This window comes from Cajanus cajan, chromosome 3, assembly GCF_000230855.2.
Source record: "Cajanus cajan strain Asha chromosome 3, NIPB_CcT2T_4, whole genome shotgun sequence".
In the NCBI taxonomy this organism is placed as follows: Eukaryota; Viridiplantae; Streptophyta; class Magnoliopsida; order Fabales; family Fabaceae; genus Cajanus; species Cajanus cajan.
Genome location: NC_138519.1, coordinates 54,341,220 through 54,359,166, shown reverse-complemented (window position 1 = coordinate 54,359,166; position 17,947 = coordinate 54,341,220). Strand labels below are relative to the sequence as shown.

The window sequence follows — 17,947 nt, the reverse complement described above, 5'->3', positions numbered from 1 at the left end:
ACAAAGCCAGCATAATATTTTATTGGCATTATCTGATTATATTCCACAATAGAAAAGGTGTACTTCAAGAATAAATGAACAGCTTTTCCATTGTGGAATATTAAAAATTTGCGAGCATCTAACTCACAACAACAAATTATACCTGCGACACAAAATATAGCGTACAATTAATCTTATTCAATAGAAGATTTATGCCAAACATCTGGTCATGGTCATAGGTATATTATCAAGTACAAAACTCTGATACAAAACCAAAATCCATTCATTCCAAGCAATTGATATCAATTAAAAGCGAGAGGAAATTTACATACATCGAATCTCAACTTAAAATATAACGAATAGAAGCATCAACGGAATTATACAATCACGTGACGGGGAGACAAGTCGAGCACATCGCATAGATGCAGTAACTATTTGTGATCTTACACTATTAATTAACAAAAGGTGGGGTTTGACCCACAACATTTGAATCAGGAACAACCAAAACATCTACTTACAGAGAAAAAACTAGATGGCTGAGGCTCTGCATCAGGCTCTGATTTTTTTTGAGGAAGCTGCTTAAAAAATGCTTTTACAGCTCCTGTCACTCCATCCTCATTTTCCATTGCCTTAGCAAGTTCAACTGCACGTTCCTTTACCTGGAATTATATTAAGAAAATGTAAATATATTTGCAAATAATGCACCCAACAAAAGCTAAGAATTCCACCAAATTGCTTTCGTCGCATAACACCCAAAAAATTGATGAGTTTCCCTTGTCCGGGGACTATCTTTTAACAACATGAAGAGTTGATATATGTACCTCTCCATCATCCCTTCCGACAAATATAAAACAATTCAAAGTTAATATCTCTAAAAAATAAGTTATGCATGAAACTGAGTTTGACAAACTCATCATTGATGAGAAACACAACCCCATTGGATCTATTAGCATCGATTTCAGGCGCTGTTATGTGTGGTTCACGGTGGATCAGTGCTACAGTCCCATAATATAGTAAGAACTAGTATTTTAGTCTGTATAATGTATAAGCTAAATATTTATTATATATAATTAAATTTATAATAAGCCTTATACAAATAAATATTATGTTTGAATATATAAATTATATTTAAAATTTTTATAAGCAAATATTTAAAACATATAAATTATACTTTAGATTTATTATAATAATTTATATTATAGTATAATATTATTTTTATTTATTGATAATTTATTTAAATATATTAAAATTTAATTTATAAATAATTATGATAAATAAAAATTGAATTAAATAAGTTAAAAAAAGCCCTTAGAAACCCTCTCAAATAAGAAAAGGTCCTATAAATGCTCTTACATAAGATAGAAATTTGTGTTAAATGTATAGGAGTTGATTTAATATTATTTGAAGTTGTTACAGTATTGTCATACAGTAAAAATAATAATATTTTTAATATAATAATTAAATTATTTTAAAATATAAATAGTAAAAAATTATAATTATAATTATTATTTTATTTAAAATATAAAACAGTATTGTTATAGTGGACAAATATTATTTTAATAAGTTAATTAAATTTTATTAAAATTATAATATAATAAATAAATCACTAAATTAATTAAATTTTATTTAAAAATTCAAAAATATAGATAAATTGTTACAGTAGATATTTACTATTTATATAATATTTAATATCTTATTAATTTAAGTGTGAATATAAGATAATACATGGTTAATTTTACGTATTTTGATTTGACAGAGTAGAGTGATGAAGTTATATGGGTAGAGGAAGGTGGAGTCCAGTAGGGAGAAATTCAAACTTCATCAATGAGTCAGACACGTAAATCTCAAAAGGAGAAAGGGTTATGAATCACTTGAGAAAGAGACTACTAAGAATTTGGAGGTTTTGAGAAGAATGGGTAGAATGTTGGTAGACGGTGGATAACACCGTAACAATAGCAGCAAAAGTTGAGTTTCATGCATGTTGGCCAAGGCTCCATCAAGGAGGAGGGATCTGCATGTTAGTTTTGGTTTAGAAAAGGAAAAATGGATATGAGAAACGAAGGAAAGTAAAGGCAAGATTGTAACTGGTCAATGGATTTTAAAGAAAGCATATAGCAAATGGAATGGGCAAATTCTTTTTCCTAATTTAATGAGTCAGGCTGATGAGACCCTTGAATCCAATAATTCCAAGCATAAGGAAATATTACTGGCTCAGCAGGTGAATCATGAAACTAAGGGATTAAAAGTGAACACTAGGAGGGGAAAGGTAGAACGTGTGGCAAAGGATCCAGGGATAGTTAGTTATGATTAGTGGGCTAGGTGTGGGGGGACAGGATGGTTACAAGAGAGAGGTTTCTGTAATACAGAGGGAGAGGAGTCAAGGAAAGGGAAATCAGTGATTTAGAATTCAGCTTTAGGCTTGGGCAAGGAACAGTGGATTCCTTGACTATTTCCTGTTAATTCCTTTTATGTTTTCGATGCTTGGGTATCTCATTTCATCCTATAGTGAGGTTAATACACTGTATTTCATTTCATTCTGAAGATTGCAGATTGTTGTTATTACTATTTGGTGGTTGTTTCCATCATAGGCTCAGAAGGAAATGAAAGACAGAAGTAGTCATTATTTGCAACTATTTCTCAATGCATTTCATAGTGAGTTATCGGATCTGTTGTAGAAGCATTGATACTGTTTCGTAGCTAAAAATATTGAAGAAAACATAGTAATGGAGAAGAATAGAGCTATTCAGTTGCTTGTGTTTGTCACAGGAGGGGTTCATATTATATTTGGGCTGTTGTAATGGTGGGGTTTGGCTAGGTCATCTTGCTTCAAACAACCAAAACACAAACCCTGTAGTGGTACAAGGTAGAGTTATCCGATATTTAATATGATATCACGTTTCTATCACAACTTCTACTTTTGACTAAACCACTTAAATCTAGAGAAACTAACGCAACCACCCTAGATCAATTGTTTGAAACCTTCGATGGTGTTAGGAAGCCAGAAACAAATCAATGAATGTAAAAGTATTAGAAGAGAGGATTGAAAATGATAAAGAGAGAGATGATGAAATATGTATTATTTGCTGAATCGAAAACCGTTACTCAGAATTGAATAAATCTCTCCCTAGAGCAAAGCTCCTCTCAGAGTGCACAAATGCCTCTATCACAAAACCACCCAAAAGATTCCCCCCTCTCTCCTCAACAATTCCTATATAACAGAATTATGCTCACACACCAAACCTCCTATGCCAGCTGGCTACTATTGATTGCTCCTCTCTTTTTCTTTCTCTTGTATACTTTCCAAATTAGAGGCTTAGGATGATTATTGCACAAAAATACATTTGGGCCTTGTCCCTAAATTAAGGGCCTATCATACTCTTCTCCCTAAAAACCAAGCTTGTCCTCAAGCTTGAAGTTAGGGAATTGGCTACGGATGTTGTACGCCTCCTCCCAAGTAGCCTTTTCAGTTGGTTTTCCCTTCCATTGGATTAGTAATTGAGGGGCTGATACTCCTTTCTTAGTGACAACTTGAGATGCTAATACAGCAGTAGGCTCCAAAGAGGAATTGAGATCGCCTTCCAAATCAGTTGGCAAATTATCATCTACTGAGTAATTTCCCACGACCTTCTTGAGGAGGGAAACATGAAAAACTGGATGAATGCGAGACCCTTCAGGTAATTGAAGTCGATAAGCAACCTTCCCAATTCCTTCCAAGATGATAAAAGGACCATAATAACGGGGGATAACTTTAGGCAGATTTTTGCACCCACAGATTGCTGACCATGCCTGAGTTTCAAAAACACCTTGTCACCTATGTCATACTTCCGATCTGCTTTCTTCTTATCGGCCTGCGACTTCATAGAAATTTGGGCCTGGCTCAAATGTATCTTGAGTTGCTTGAGTGCCTCATCTCTATCCTTAAGCTCTTGCCCGACTGATTCCACTTTAATTTTACCTGGTAAGAACCTAGTTACCACTGGAGGAGACTGCCCATATACCACCTCAAAAGGAGTGCTTCCCGTAGAGGCATGAAATGTAGTATTGTACCAAAATTCTACCCAAGGTAACAAATAGCCTAGGATTTAGGTTGGTCAGCAATAAAACATCATAGGTATGTCTCAAGGCATCTGTTTACAACCTTAGTTTGTCTGTGGGTTTGAGGATGATAAGCGGCACTCATTTTGAGTTGTGTCCCTTGCATCTTAAACAACTTTTTCCAAAAGTTACAAACAAAAACAGGATCTGTCACTTAGAATATAAGCAGGAATCCCGTGTAGCTTCACGACCTCTTTAGTGAAAACTTCAGCCACAATTTTAGCAGAATAAGGATGTTTCAAAGGGATGAAATGACTATATTTTGACAATCGATCCACCACCACTAAAATGGCATGAAACCCCTTAGATGTGGGCAGCCCCGTGATCAAATCCAAAGATATTCCGTCCCAAATCTGTTCGGGAATTGGCAATGATTGTAGCAAGCCAGTCGGAGATATAGCTAAATATTTCTGGCATTGGCACGTATCACATTCCTGCACAAAATTCTGAATCGAACGTTTCATACCGAACCAAAATAGGTTGGCTGCCACCCTCCTATAAGTTCGATAAAAACCAGAGTGACCACCCTGTGGAGTAGCATGAAATTCATTTAGCAAGGTGGGAATCCAAGCAGATTAGAATAAAACCCCTTTTGTGTAAGTGAATGCTGGCTTGGCATGTTGCTGGTTTTGCAACGCAGAAATAATTTTTATCAAATGGACATGTTTATGCACCTCATCAATCAACTCTTTGCTCCCTAACCAACTAGGTGTATGAATCATAGAATTTAGTTCAGAATCCCCAAACATACAAGATAAAGCATCAGCACCCTTGTTCTCTTGACCGGGCTTGTACTCGATGTCAAATTGATAACCAAGGAGCTTGGCAACCCAATTTTGTTGACTGCCAGTTATGATACGCTGTTGCATTAATTGCTTGAGACTTTTCTGGTCTATTCTTACAATAAACCTACAACCAAGAAGATATGGATGCCAATGTTGTATAGCCAAAGCCACAGCCATAAGCTCCTTTTCATAGGTAGATTTAGTTAGACTCCGCTCCCCAAGAGCCTTGCTGAAATATGTTATAGGGAAGCCTGCCTGCATCAAAATCGCTCCCACACCCAACCCAGAGGCATCACTTTCAATGATAAATTCTTTAGAAAAGTCGGGTAAAGCCAAGACTGGTCCTGTTGTCATCTTATCTTTGAGTAACTCAAATGCCTTTTGTGCTTCACTTGACCAAAAGAAACCATTCTTCTTGGTAAGAACTGTCAATGGCTTAGAAATCTTCCCATAATCTCGTATGAATTTTCGATAATAGCCGGTTAATCCAAGGAAACCACGAACTCCCTTCACATTAGTAGGAACTGGCCATTCTAAAACACTTTGAAGCTTCCAAGGATCCATTGCTACCCCTTCCTAAGTGATTAAATGACCCAAATAATCAATTGAAGTTTGAGCAAAAGAACATTTCTTATTCGCAACTATATGTTCTTCTTGAAACCGCTGCAGCACCTCAGTCACATGCCTCATATGAGAATCCCAATTCGGACTATAAATCAGAATGTTATCAAAGAACACTAATACAAACTTATGCATCATATCCTTGAAAATTGAATTCATGAGGGCTTGGAATGTTGAGGGAGCATTCATCAAACCAAATGGCATCACTAAATATTCATAATGGCCCTCATGAGTCCTAAAGGTTGTTTATGCACATCTTTCTCCCTTACCCTGACTTGGTTAAAGCCAGATTTTAGATCCAATTTGGGGAAATACTTCGCACCATGTAGTTCATCCAATAATTCATCAATGACTGGAATGGGGAATTTGTTAGGAATGGTGACCTTATTCAAGGCACGATAATCAACACACATCCTCCACGAAGCATCTTTTTTCTTTACCAATATAACTGGACTAGAAAATGTGCTTTGACTTGGCCTGACCATTCCAGCTTGCAACAATTCCTTCACCTGTCTCTCGATTTCGTTCTTGTGGTGGTGAGGATAGCAATACAGTCTCACGTTAACCGAACCTGCTCCATGCAATAACACAATAGCATGTTCCTCCTTTCTTTTCAAAGGCAACCTTCTAGGTTCTCGAAATACCTCATCATACAAAGTCAACAACTCCTATAATTCCCCATATTTCCTCATATTCCCTCCTGAAGGAGACAAACTTAGCTCTACATAGAAAAGTATCCCCTCGATAAATTGCAACGATTTGTTCAAAAAACTCTGTAATGCCACATGTTATTGTTCTTCATTGCCAATTCCTTTCAACTCAACCCATTCTTCGTGAAGATGCACTAACATGAGTTGTTTCTCCCAATCTACCCACATTCCTCCAAGGGAAGCCAGCCAAGACATACCTAACACCACATCTATTCCTTCCAAATCAAATGGAATAGCATCTAAATTCACCTTATACCTTCCCAACTCAAGCTCCATGCCCACACATTTTACTTGGGTCTTTGCCCTGTGACCATCCCCCAATTTGATCTTCAAAGGTTAGCTTTCGACGATTGACCATCCCATCTTCTCAGCAAGCCTCCTGGACATAAAATTGTGAATTGCTCCACTATCAACCAAAAGGAGAATGGGTACTCCTTTCACCGTTCCTTGAAGCTTTAGCGTGTGAGGTTGGGTGGATTTCATCTCTTCCAAACTTTGAAGGTGCATAACACCTCCTTCTTTCTCACTTGTTTCCGTTTCGTGAGCTTCACTTGACCCCTTGTCATCCTTGGTCAACATTATACGTAGCTGTTTATCTGGACAGAGGTGTTTTGGGTGGAAGAGGCCTCCACACTTAAAGCATAATCCCTTTTGTCTCCTCTCGACCATTTGTTGATACGACAAATGGCATATCCCTCTATCTCTGCCCATACTCCCTTCATTCTCAAACTTGGGCTCATATTTGGATAATTGGCCGTTTACATTTTTGTCATGGCTCTCTTTCCCTCCTTTTACATAGACCCAATCACCCATTCCGCCTTTACCTGATTCATGCAACCCGACTCTATGTCGTGACCCAGACCCAAGTAAGGTATTAGGGCCAAACTGTCGCGACCCAGCCCAGTTCCCTTTCATCTCATTTGTTTCTAAATCCATAACTCTGGTAACATTAAGAAAATGAGTGCGAGGCAACGACCCAAGAGCACGCAAGCTCTGTACCTTCCCCCTTACTCCATCATGTAGCTCATGGACAAAATACCCAATATATTGTTCCCCAGGAAGACGACCAACCTGGACGATCAATCTCTCAAATTGTTGGATGTAATCTTCAATGTCTCCATCTTGTCGAAGTGCCGTAAGCTGCTCGAAAATGTTTCCGTCACCGATTCCTCCATATCTTTCCAGTAGCTCAACTTTGAACTTCTCCCATGTTAACTCTTCTCTGACCTCTACTACGGATCCAAAAAAATGAATAGTTGGCCCGTCCATTCACAACTGGGCCAAATTTACTTTCACCTCAGGTCGAGTACCTTGCACCTCGAAATACACCTCCGCCCTAACAATCCAACCAGCGGGATCTTCTCCATCAAACATCGGCAACTCAACTTTCTTCGAAATTCCTCCAATGAATCTCCGTCGAGCTTGGACCAATTGGTCTCGCGTTGATCCTTCACTAGTTTCTTCTTGGGCATAGAGCTTCCGCCATCCTCTGATTCCTTGGTAAGGATGGAATCAAGTTTTTCCTTGTTTTCAACCGTCAATGTTCGTAGTTCTGCGAGAATATTATGAAAATCTGACATGGCTTCTTCTATGGCTGAGACTTTGTTTTCCATCTTCTTTGGTGGCATTCAAAATATAGTCATTACACTGGTTACGGAATGAATTAGAACAATGGCATACGACGAGATCTGGCAGGTTGGACCAATTTGTTAGGAAGCCAGAAACAAATCGATGAATGTAAAGGAATTAGAAGAGAGGATTGAAAATGATAAAGAGAGATGTTGAAATATGTATTATTTGCTGAATCAAAAACCATTATTCAGAGAATTGAATAAATCTCTGCCCACAACAAAGCTCCTCTCAAAGTGCACAAATGCCTCTATCACAAAACCACCCAAAAGATTCCCTCCTCTCGCTCCTCAACAATTCCTATAGAACAAAATTATGCTCACACACCAAACCTTCTATGCCAGCTGGCTACTACTGATTGCTCCTCTCTTTTCTTTCTCTTGTATACTTTACAAATTAGAGGCTTAGGATGATTATTGGACAAAAATACATTTGGGCTGTCTCCTTGAATTAAGCGCCTATCAGATGGTAAATGCAGGTGACCCAACAATAGATCTAGAATAGATTCTCAGATCATATTAGAATTTGGGCTTAGAGCCTAACTCAATTTCTGGAACTGCTTTGTAAGGTGAGGACTATCCAATCTTTATAAACTCTACTTAAGTCATATCTCTAGTCAATATGGAACTAAACACCATCCTTTAGGTTGCTATTAAGAAAGCCCCCAAAGAGGTCGAAACTATGGTAACAAAAAAAATGAAAATACATTTATTTAAGTTTAATACTCTAATATCTCCCACAAGCACAAGAGTGGGTGAAGGCAGTACCATAAAAAATACAAGGAAAATGAAAAATAGGAAAGATTTATCCTAAATCTAGTAGACGTGAATCAGATATTCTATGATACAACAGACCTTCCTAAATACAGCAATCGTTACTATAATATATACACAAATAATAGAAAATTAAAACATAAGATAATATACATTAATCATCCACAATCTCAACAGTAGTATATTATTTATTATTCACTATAAGCACAGTTCAACAGTTCATTTTCCCTTTTAAACATGTTTTTAAGGTGCAAAAGATACTCGAGTAACAACACAACTGCGTCTATTTCACTATTTCTCAAGCTTGATTTTACGAGAATATTTCACATATTTATAGTTTGTAGTCTATATTCATATCATTTAAAGACTCGAGCTTCATTATTACTTTTATAAAATGCAAGCTCCTCTCTATTGTCTTTTGCATATTTTTTTTTTCTTTTCAGGAAACTGATATTTACCTTAGGATCTAGCATGAATTTTATTGCATCAACCAACTTGGGAAGCGAAAACTCATCAACTGGGATAGGTGGAGGACCAACTTCTCTAGCATGTACTCTGTCACCCCAAAATGGTTGATCGCCAAAAAAAGGAACTATGGTTGTTGGGCACTAAGAAAAATACCAACGTTAAAAGCAGAAACAGAAGATATGATAATTTTAAAGGATTTGTAAAGCTATAAATTTCTTACAGCAGCTTTAAGCCCCGCAGCTGTTGTTCCAGCACCTCCATGATGAACCTGCAAAAAATGGGTAACGGTATAACAATAAAAACCTGCAAATAGATTATTCACACTGTATTTTCCTTTGATGACTATACTTGCGAAACCTAGATTTATCTGCTTAAACAGATTTGGGAAAATGATGTTCTGTTATTGTGTGCAATATTTCTGTTACACCCTATGTATATATTAGGATATTATTATAACAACAAACTAACCTAATTGGATGTTAACTCAACTGATTACAACACAACAGAGATCTAAATCACCTAATTAAGAAACAGACAACTAACCCAAGTGATCAGTTATTTTGACTGATCTCAGTACAGTACTCACACAGTCATAGAGCTGTGATGGGTTCTTTAAAAAATAACTTTTTTCCAAACAAATTGATAATTAATTTCAATATAAATAGTCCTGGAAATAAACCATCGATTAGTGGTATAGCCTAATTAGTGTACATAAGTGAGAAACAATTCTCACCTTAAAAGTCAATTTTGTAAGGTTGAATTAAACTGAAACTATTTTCTTAAGATGATATCATAGCCTATCCTAAAAATTGTGGTTGGGCTCATTAGGCTATAATTATCAGGCCGCTATCGGACCATCAACAGATGTTCATTCTTATAAACTTTACATTTGAGGTGTGAGCCATAGCACGGTATTCTGCTTCTATACTTGATCGTGCAACAACACTTTGCTTTTTACTCTTCCATGAGACAAGATTACCACCCATGAAGACACAATAGCCTGATGTTGACTGTCTATCACTTGCATCACCTGCCCAATCTGCATCTGCATCTGAATATCCAACAATGTCTGTATGTCCTCTATCATTGTAAACATATCCTTTTCCTGGTGATCTTTTAATGTATCTAAAGATTCGAAAAACTGCATGCCGATGACTCTCACAGGGAGAGTTAAGAAACTGACTTACAACACTGACAGGAAAGGATATAACAGGTCTGGTCATGGTGAGATAATTCAATTTTCCCACTAATCTCCAATATCTCTCTGGGCCAGGATAAGGCTCCCCCTGATTAGGCATAAGCTTCACATTAGGATCCATGGGAGTGTCAACTAGCTTATAATCTGTAAGTGCGGTCTCCTCTAGAATATCAAGGGCATATTTTCTCTGAGAAATAGCAATACTGGACTTTGACCGAGCGACCTCAATCCCAAGGAAATAACGTAGGGGACCTAAATCCTTAGTTTGAAAGTGTTTAAATAAGTGTTGCTTCAGAGCCTTGATGCCCTCCTGATCATTACCTGTAATCACAATATCATCTACATAAACAACAAGATAGACAAATCTGTGTCAATGAGTGTCTAAAGAAGACAGAGTGGTCTGCCTCGTAGTGGATCATTCCAAATTCCTGTATAACTTTGCTAAACCGACCAAACCAAACACGAGGTGATTGTTTGAGGCCATACAATGACTTTTGCAATTTACATACAAGACCAAACCCCCCTTGAGCAACAAACCCGGGAGGTTGATCCATATAAATCTCCTCCAAATCATCATGTAAGAAGGAATTTTTGATGTCTAATTGAAACAAAGGCCAATGCCTCATAGCAGCCATGGCTAAGAAGAGACAAATTGAGGCCATCTTCGCAACTGGAGAGAAAGTGTCGTTGTAATCCAAACCATATAGTTGTGTGTATCCCTTAGGCACAAGACGAGCTTTCAATCTATCCACCTGTCCATCAGGGCCCACTTTTAACATTAAATACCCACCGACAACCAACAACAGATTTTTCAGGCGGAGGTAGGACAAGTACCCAAGTGTGGTTGGAGTCTAAAGCTGTCATCTCATCAATCATTGCTTGTCGCCATCCTGGATAGGTTAAGGCCTGCTGTACTGTCTTGGGAATGATAATAGAGGAAATAGTAGAGACAAAAACATAATAGGTAGCGGACAAACGATGATATGAAAGAAAGTTATAAATAGGATGAAGATTACAAGTAGAACGACTACCTTTACGAAGAGCAATGGGCAAGTCAACTGAGGTAGGTGGGGCCAGAGTAGGTGAGGAGACTGGAACAAGAGTAGAATCACATGCCTCAATTGTAGAATCACTAGGAGGAACAACAGTATGTGATCAACGCTCATAGATTATCCCAAATCGGTGTAGAAGACGGTCAGACCCTGGTAGTGTGAGAGGATTTGGTGTCTCTAAAGTAACAGGTGTGGTAGAAGGCACACTATGATTAAAATGAGGAATATACAATACCTGAGAGAGGAGATCTGAGTCAACCGGAAAGACATCTGTAACAATAAAATATGGTGTATCTACAAAGAAAGTGACATCTGCACTGGTGTAAAATCGATGCGTAGCAGGAGAGTAACAACGGTACCCCCAGGAGTATCCTAAGAACACACATTTGATGACCCGAGCAGACAACTTAGCACGTCCTGAGAAAAGATCATGGTCATAACAAGTACAACCAAAGACACGAGGATGAACAGAGTAAAGGGGATCCAATGGGTATAATAGGGAATCTCTTGATCATTCAAGACAGACGATGACATTCGATTTATTAAATATCCTGTAATGAGGACAACATCGCCCCACAACTTTGGGGGTGCATTGGCATTCAATAAAAGAGTACGAGCAGTGTCCACAATATGTCTATGTTTTCGCTCAGCTACACCATTTTGTTGAGGTGTATGAGGGCAACTAGATTGATGTAGAATGCCATGAGAATCCATAAATGATTTGAAGCAATATGAAAAATATTCTTTAGCATTATCACTTCGTAAAATCCGAATTACTTTGCCAAATTGAGTTTTGATCTCCGAATAGAAACTTAGGAAAATATTGAATAACTCAGAACAATTTTTCATTAAAAATATCCAAGTACATCTAGAAAAATCATCAATAAAAGTGACGTAATACCTATGCCCTAAAAGAGAAGGTACACGACTAGGACCCCAAACATCAGAATGAATAACATCAAAAGGAAACATAGCCCGACTATTAATACTATTAGCAAAAGAAGCTCTAACATGCTTCCCTAATTGACACGACTCACACTCTAAGGACTCCAACCATTAGAGATGAGGTACCATTTTCTTTAATTTATTCAAGCTTGGATGACCCAGGTGACGATGGATTAAACCAGGAGACTCAATAGATGCACATATGGTAGAGATAGAAGGCTAAAGGTAGTAGAGACCATGTGATTCAGATCCGGCTCCAATCATCTGTCCCGTACTCCGGTCCTGTATCAAGAAAGAATCAGAAGTGAAGGTTATGACACAATTTAGTGACCGAGTCAACTTACTTATAGAAATTAAATTAAAGGGACATCCAAGAACTAGTAAAACAGATTTTAATGGTAGTGATGGGAGAGGTGATATTTGGCCAATACCAGTGACTTGGACTTTTGACCCATCTGCAAGAGTGATATGATGTGGAGTTTTAGGTGATGATAGGTTAGGGAAAAGGGAGACATTACCAGTTAGGTGATCAGAAGCACCGGAGTCCAAAACCCAAGGTCCAATAGACGTAGAATGAGAGAGACAGACTATAGAATTATCGGTGTGAGCAACAATGATAGCGGAAGGGGCATCTTTAGTTGCCTTCAGTTGAAGATACTCTTTATAATCATCGGCAGATAATGTGATTGGATGATTGCCCTCAGGTTCAATCTTGACTTCTAGAGCCGAAGTCAGAGATTGAACCACATTAATTGTCTTACTTGGAAAGCCATGCAAGGAATAACACATGTCTCATGTATGTCCATCTTTTTGGCAGTAGGTACAATAGAAGTTTCCTCTACCCCCTTTACCACGACCACGACCTCGACCATACCCTCGACTTCCACGGTCAGTTGTACTAGAGATAAAAGCAAAGGACTCAAATTTTGTGTGAGGTTCTGCCTTCGGTGAAGGGACTCGAATCAATCGATCTATGACCTCTTCCATTGTAGGAATGACAGGATTTGTCAAAATTTGATCTCGAACAGATCCATAATCTTTGTGAAGGCCAGGAAGGACAAACACCATAAACATATTATCAAGCTTGCTTAACATTTGCTGAAGATCATCACTAACCAACATTAGCTTGGGCACATCAATAATGGATTGAGCACGATTCAAATACGATGGAAAATCATTATCAACCATACGAAGGGTTGCCAGACCACGAACAGACTCATACAATATCTGAATATCATTAGCATAGACTTTTTGGGCCTTCTTCCAAATATCAGCATATTTTGAATGGACGAAAGTGCACCATTAATTTAGGCTCAATGGACTGCCACAATAAAGATACAAGTTCATAATCTGCTCGCTGCCATTCATCTCTCACCTCTTTATCAACCTCAGACGCTTTCTTAGTAAGATGATCATAGACCCTGGCCTAAAAACCACACCTCAACAGCAGTGGACCAATCCACATAATTTTTATTGTTCAATTTTTCAGATGTGATAGTAGGTGATCTAGAAAAGGCAAAGGAGACTAGCTCCCTTTTGGAAGATTCAGTTTTTGGATTCTCCTTAGAAGGTGTGCCATTCTTAGGAATCTTTGCCATGAAGAGAAAAAGGAGAATAACAACAAAAACACCTCCAAACAATGCTGAAAGACCTCCGAGACAACAACCAAATAATCTCGAAATACCGTGGCAGCAACCAAACGACCACCTAGAGTGTGACCCACAACCTGAAAAGGGTTGAAACGAGAAGAGGGAGGGCCGACGAGTCCAATGGAGCAAACGACGTCACAAACGGAGGCCTAGAGGGCGGCGCATGAACCCCACGCGCCGGTGAGCTTCTCCGACGAAAATCGCGCGTGAAAGTGCATGAGACACCGGTCTAGAGGCGGTTGGCGACGGAAAGGCCAATCAGCAACCTCTGAACACTCAGGTGACGTCAACTCCGACAACTGCTGACAAAAGTCTAAAAACCCTAGATGCCTTGGTGGCGGCATGATTAGGGTTCAGGGTTCCTAGACCAGACTGCTCTGTTACCAACTTGAAACTGAATAATATTCATTTTTCATCTGAATTGATGGGTACAATAAAATAAATAGGCATGAAACATAATTAATCCCTAAAGTTTAGGGTTAAGATAAATCTGACTAAGGAAACTAAACTAGAAATAAAAAAAAGATAAACTAAATCTAAACTATATCTTATAGAATTATCTTAACAATAACAAATATAAAGAATTAAAATATAGTATGAATAATATCTAAAACTTTCTAAAATATATTTTGACAATAAACATTAAAATTCAAAATAGACAAAGGCAACATTAGAATTATACTTTTCCTCCACTACAACCTCATCAAGATTCAAGTCATCCTCTCCTTTAACTTCCTCACTACCACCAGCATTACAATTATACTTTTCCTTTTCTTCATCTTCACTTGATTCATCGAAACCCTCTTCTTCCACCGCTTCCACCACTCTTATTCCTTTTTCTTTCCTCAATGTAAATGCAATTGTTGTTGCTTCCTTTAGTTGTGGTTGTCTCCTAGTGTGTTTAAAAGGTTTGCTAGCCTCAATTTCCCTAGCAACATCAAAAACCAACTCATCTTCATCCAAATCTCACAATATTCACTCATTACTATCATTAATGCCATTTAACATAGTAGGATCAATTACATCCCAACACTCAACATTCTTTAAGAGCTTGTTTAAAGTCTTGAAGTTTTTGGTGCTCAAGCCTTCTCTTCTTCGATTAAATCTATAATAATTTTAAAGTCAAGAATGTTAGTTAAGTTTACATTTCCATTAGCAACTGAGTTTGAATGTTGTCAACAATTTTTTTTTTCACTAAGCCTATCAAATACATTTGTAGAGGTCATCCACCACTTCAACATCTTTGTCAATTTTTGGATTGCTATAAAAGAACTCAGGTTTTATTTAATATATTGCTACATGCAACGGGTGGTGAAGTTGGAAATCCCATCTTTTATGAATAACTATACCTTTATGCTTCTATTCATCATAGTTGAATGAAATTAGAATTTCCTTGTTGTCCTCATCCATAGCTTCATAAATATAGCCTAGCCTATTGAGGGTTATTTTTCAATATCCATCAACTTCAACACACGTACAATAGGCTCCATAGCCTTTAAAGTGTAGGCAACAACATCCAAAATGTAGACATAAGAACAACATTCATTGCTCTTTCCTTCACTTATGTTCTTTGGTTGCCTTTGACTTCAACCATTCTTTTGAAGTGAATATCCTTCTAGGATTGGTCTTTTCTTATGCAATCTCTGCAAAGTGAGATAGGTGGTAGCTAATCTTGTAACTACATGTCTCACCAATCTGGTTTCATTTGTACACTTCCTCATGGTGTTCAAAGTCAACTAATGGTTGTAAAAGTATCCCACAAGCTTGATGCCCCTTTTTGCATTACCCTTTTAACTTTAGGGATCAATTCTGAAATTTGCAAATACATCACCTCTTTGGTGTGATGCTTAGAACATATGCCAATGAATGAGAACAAAGTCGAGGGGAATTCCAAATTGATGAAAAAGGAAGCCCTGAACATCAATCCACTGCTAGGAATGTTGATGATTTCTCAACAACAACAAAAAGAGCATACTTGCTGGTGTTAAACGAAAATGATCCACACGGATGGCTTACTAGAGTAGTGATGAATTTTCTGGTAAATGAGACCTAGGAGGCTGTGAAAGTTTGATTGGTTTAGGATATCATGAAAGGAACAGCCACTATTGGTTCACTAATCTCATTGAAATTTAGCCAGAATTGCCATGGTTCACCTTCACCTTGGAGCTAATGGAGAATTTCAGTGGGGTAGAAATTCATAACCCATATGAGAGCTAGCTTCCTTGCAATAGAAGAGTATGGTTCATGAGTATGTTGAAGAGTTCACATAATTTCCGTCCTTGGTTCCCAATCAACCTGAGCAACAATATGTTGGTAATATGTTTAGAGAGATTGAAAGAGGACATCCTAACTTGGGTGAGAATTCACAACCCAAAGATACGGTAGCAAAATATCCAATCGGCATGCAAAGTAGAACTGCCCATAGGGAAGACAGCGGGACAACAACTAAGGAATGGGGTTGAACTGGTATTTGTATGGTCAGAATCAGAAGTTGTCTCACCCAATTTAAAAACCAAATTTCCATTTCCTACAGGGCGTCCGTTCAGCAGGGAGGCAGATCATCCACATTGGAATAAGAAACTGAATTTTATTTCTAATCTAATGATTACTCTATAGGATAATCATTAGTCCCATTACATTTAATTCTTGAATCTCAAGAACCTAAAAATTGTACAATTCTCAAGAGTCTAAGAATGCGTACAAGTTAATTAAAAATAAAAATAACTCTATTAACTACAATAATTATACTCAACAACAAATACCAAGCATGCATAGTACAAAGGAATGTTAGGATCCATTTGCAAATTATGAGACTTGTGTCCAACAATATAAGAATACTCATATTGTATCCAAAAAATATGGGGATCATTTGAATTTGGGTTCTTCCATCACAATGATTTGCTACGGAATGGTTGTCCCATATCATAGGGGGAGTTAATGAAAACAATGATGAATCCAGATCCCAGGCTGTTTTAATTATAACAAACCATTAACAATGCAAATTGTTAGGATGATGGAGCTTATGTTATGATGACTAATAAATCTGTTAAGTGTTTCAGAGAAATATATATAAAGAGCAGATCAGAGCAAGTTTTTTGTCGAGTTCGAAACAAACTCAGTATGGATGTCTCAACGAAGCATTAGGAGAGAAGTCTCAGAAATATCTAATGAAGTCCCCATTTGAATGATGAAGTTAGTGCTTCCTCTGGAGACCTGGATCTTAGCAAGTTGCAAGGACATCAAGAAGGTCTCACTCAAGATTAATCAAAGGATTAGAATGAAGTTGTACTAGAGTCAACATCAAAATGAAGTGTTGACGGATTCTAAGAATGAAAACATAAAAAAAAATGATTTTATTAAGCTAAACTAGAATCTAGACAATTAAAGATTTTGAGATATATACATCATAATGAAACATCAGAATGATGAAACATGTTTTCTGTATGATTCACACATACTAAGGTTTCATCAGGAGACCAGAGTAAGCAACATCAGTTCAGTGCAGGAAGCAACATCACATTTTCCACATAAATCACAATGACCAAGGTTTCATCAATTGAAGCTGACAGTATTTGAAGATGCAATTTCTTGAAAGCTGACACATGTCCTTGAGAATATCTGATGTGGAACATCAGAATGAAGTAAAGGAGACTTTCAAGAGTCTGCACCAAGGAAAGATTACACACAACAGCAACAACCTACATATGTTTTAAATCCTGTTTCAGAAAATCTTTTAATTGTTTCAACGAAGTTGAAAATTTGTTCTGAGCAAACAATTGTTTAAAAAGAAACTGGTAAGAATCGTTCTGAACTCAACAAAAACTTATTCTGACCAAACACCTTTTGAACAGCTCTGAGCTTATTCAGTTCTAACCAAAAGAAGCTTAAGTTTTTGAAAACACAATTCAACCTCCCCCGCTCTCCCCTCAACCTATGTTATTTTATGCATTTCAAACCATGCTTGTTACCAAGTAAAAGAATTTCAATAAACAGAAAGAGTTGTTTAAGCCAACTGAAAAAAATGATGCTCTCCAGCAACACTG

At 37.4% G+C, this 17,947-nt stretch overlaps 1 protein-coding gene across 7 annotated transcripts in view; it reads right to left on the bottom strand.

The window, feature by feature from the left end:
* Window positions 1-241: 241 nt before the first annotated feature.
* Window positions 242-17,947, bottom strand: part of SGT (UDP-Glycosyltransferase superfamily protein) — a 51,445-nt gene continuing 33,739 nt past the window's right edge. For 5 of the 7 annotated variants that reach the window (XM_083070957.1, XM_020373941.3, XM_083070959.1 and 2 more), the window contains 3 exons: window positions 9,281-9,328; window positions 9,051-9,200; window positions 242-638 (listed from right to left, as the gene is read on the bottom strand). In XM_083070957.1, the coding sequence (XP_082927083.1) occupies window positions 471-638; window positions 9,051-9,200; window positions 9,281-9,328 (366 nt within the window). In that variant the 3' untranslated portion in view covers window positions 242-470. Of the gene's footprint in view, window positions 639-9,050; window positions 9,201-9,280; window positions 9,329-12,491; window positions 12,538-17,362; window positions 17,603-17,947 lie in introns of those variants that run through there. The other 2 variants (XM_083070958.1, XM_083070956.1) reach the window with 2 other exon arrangements.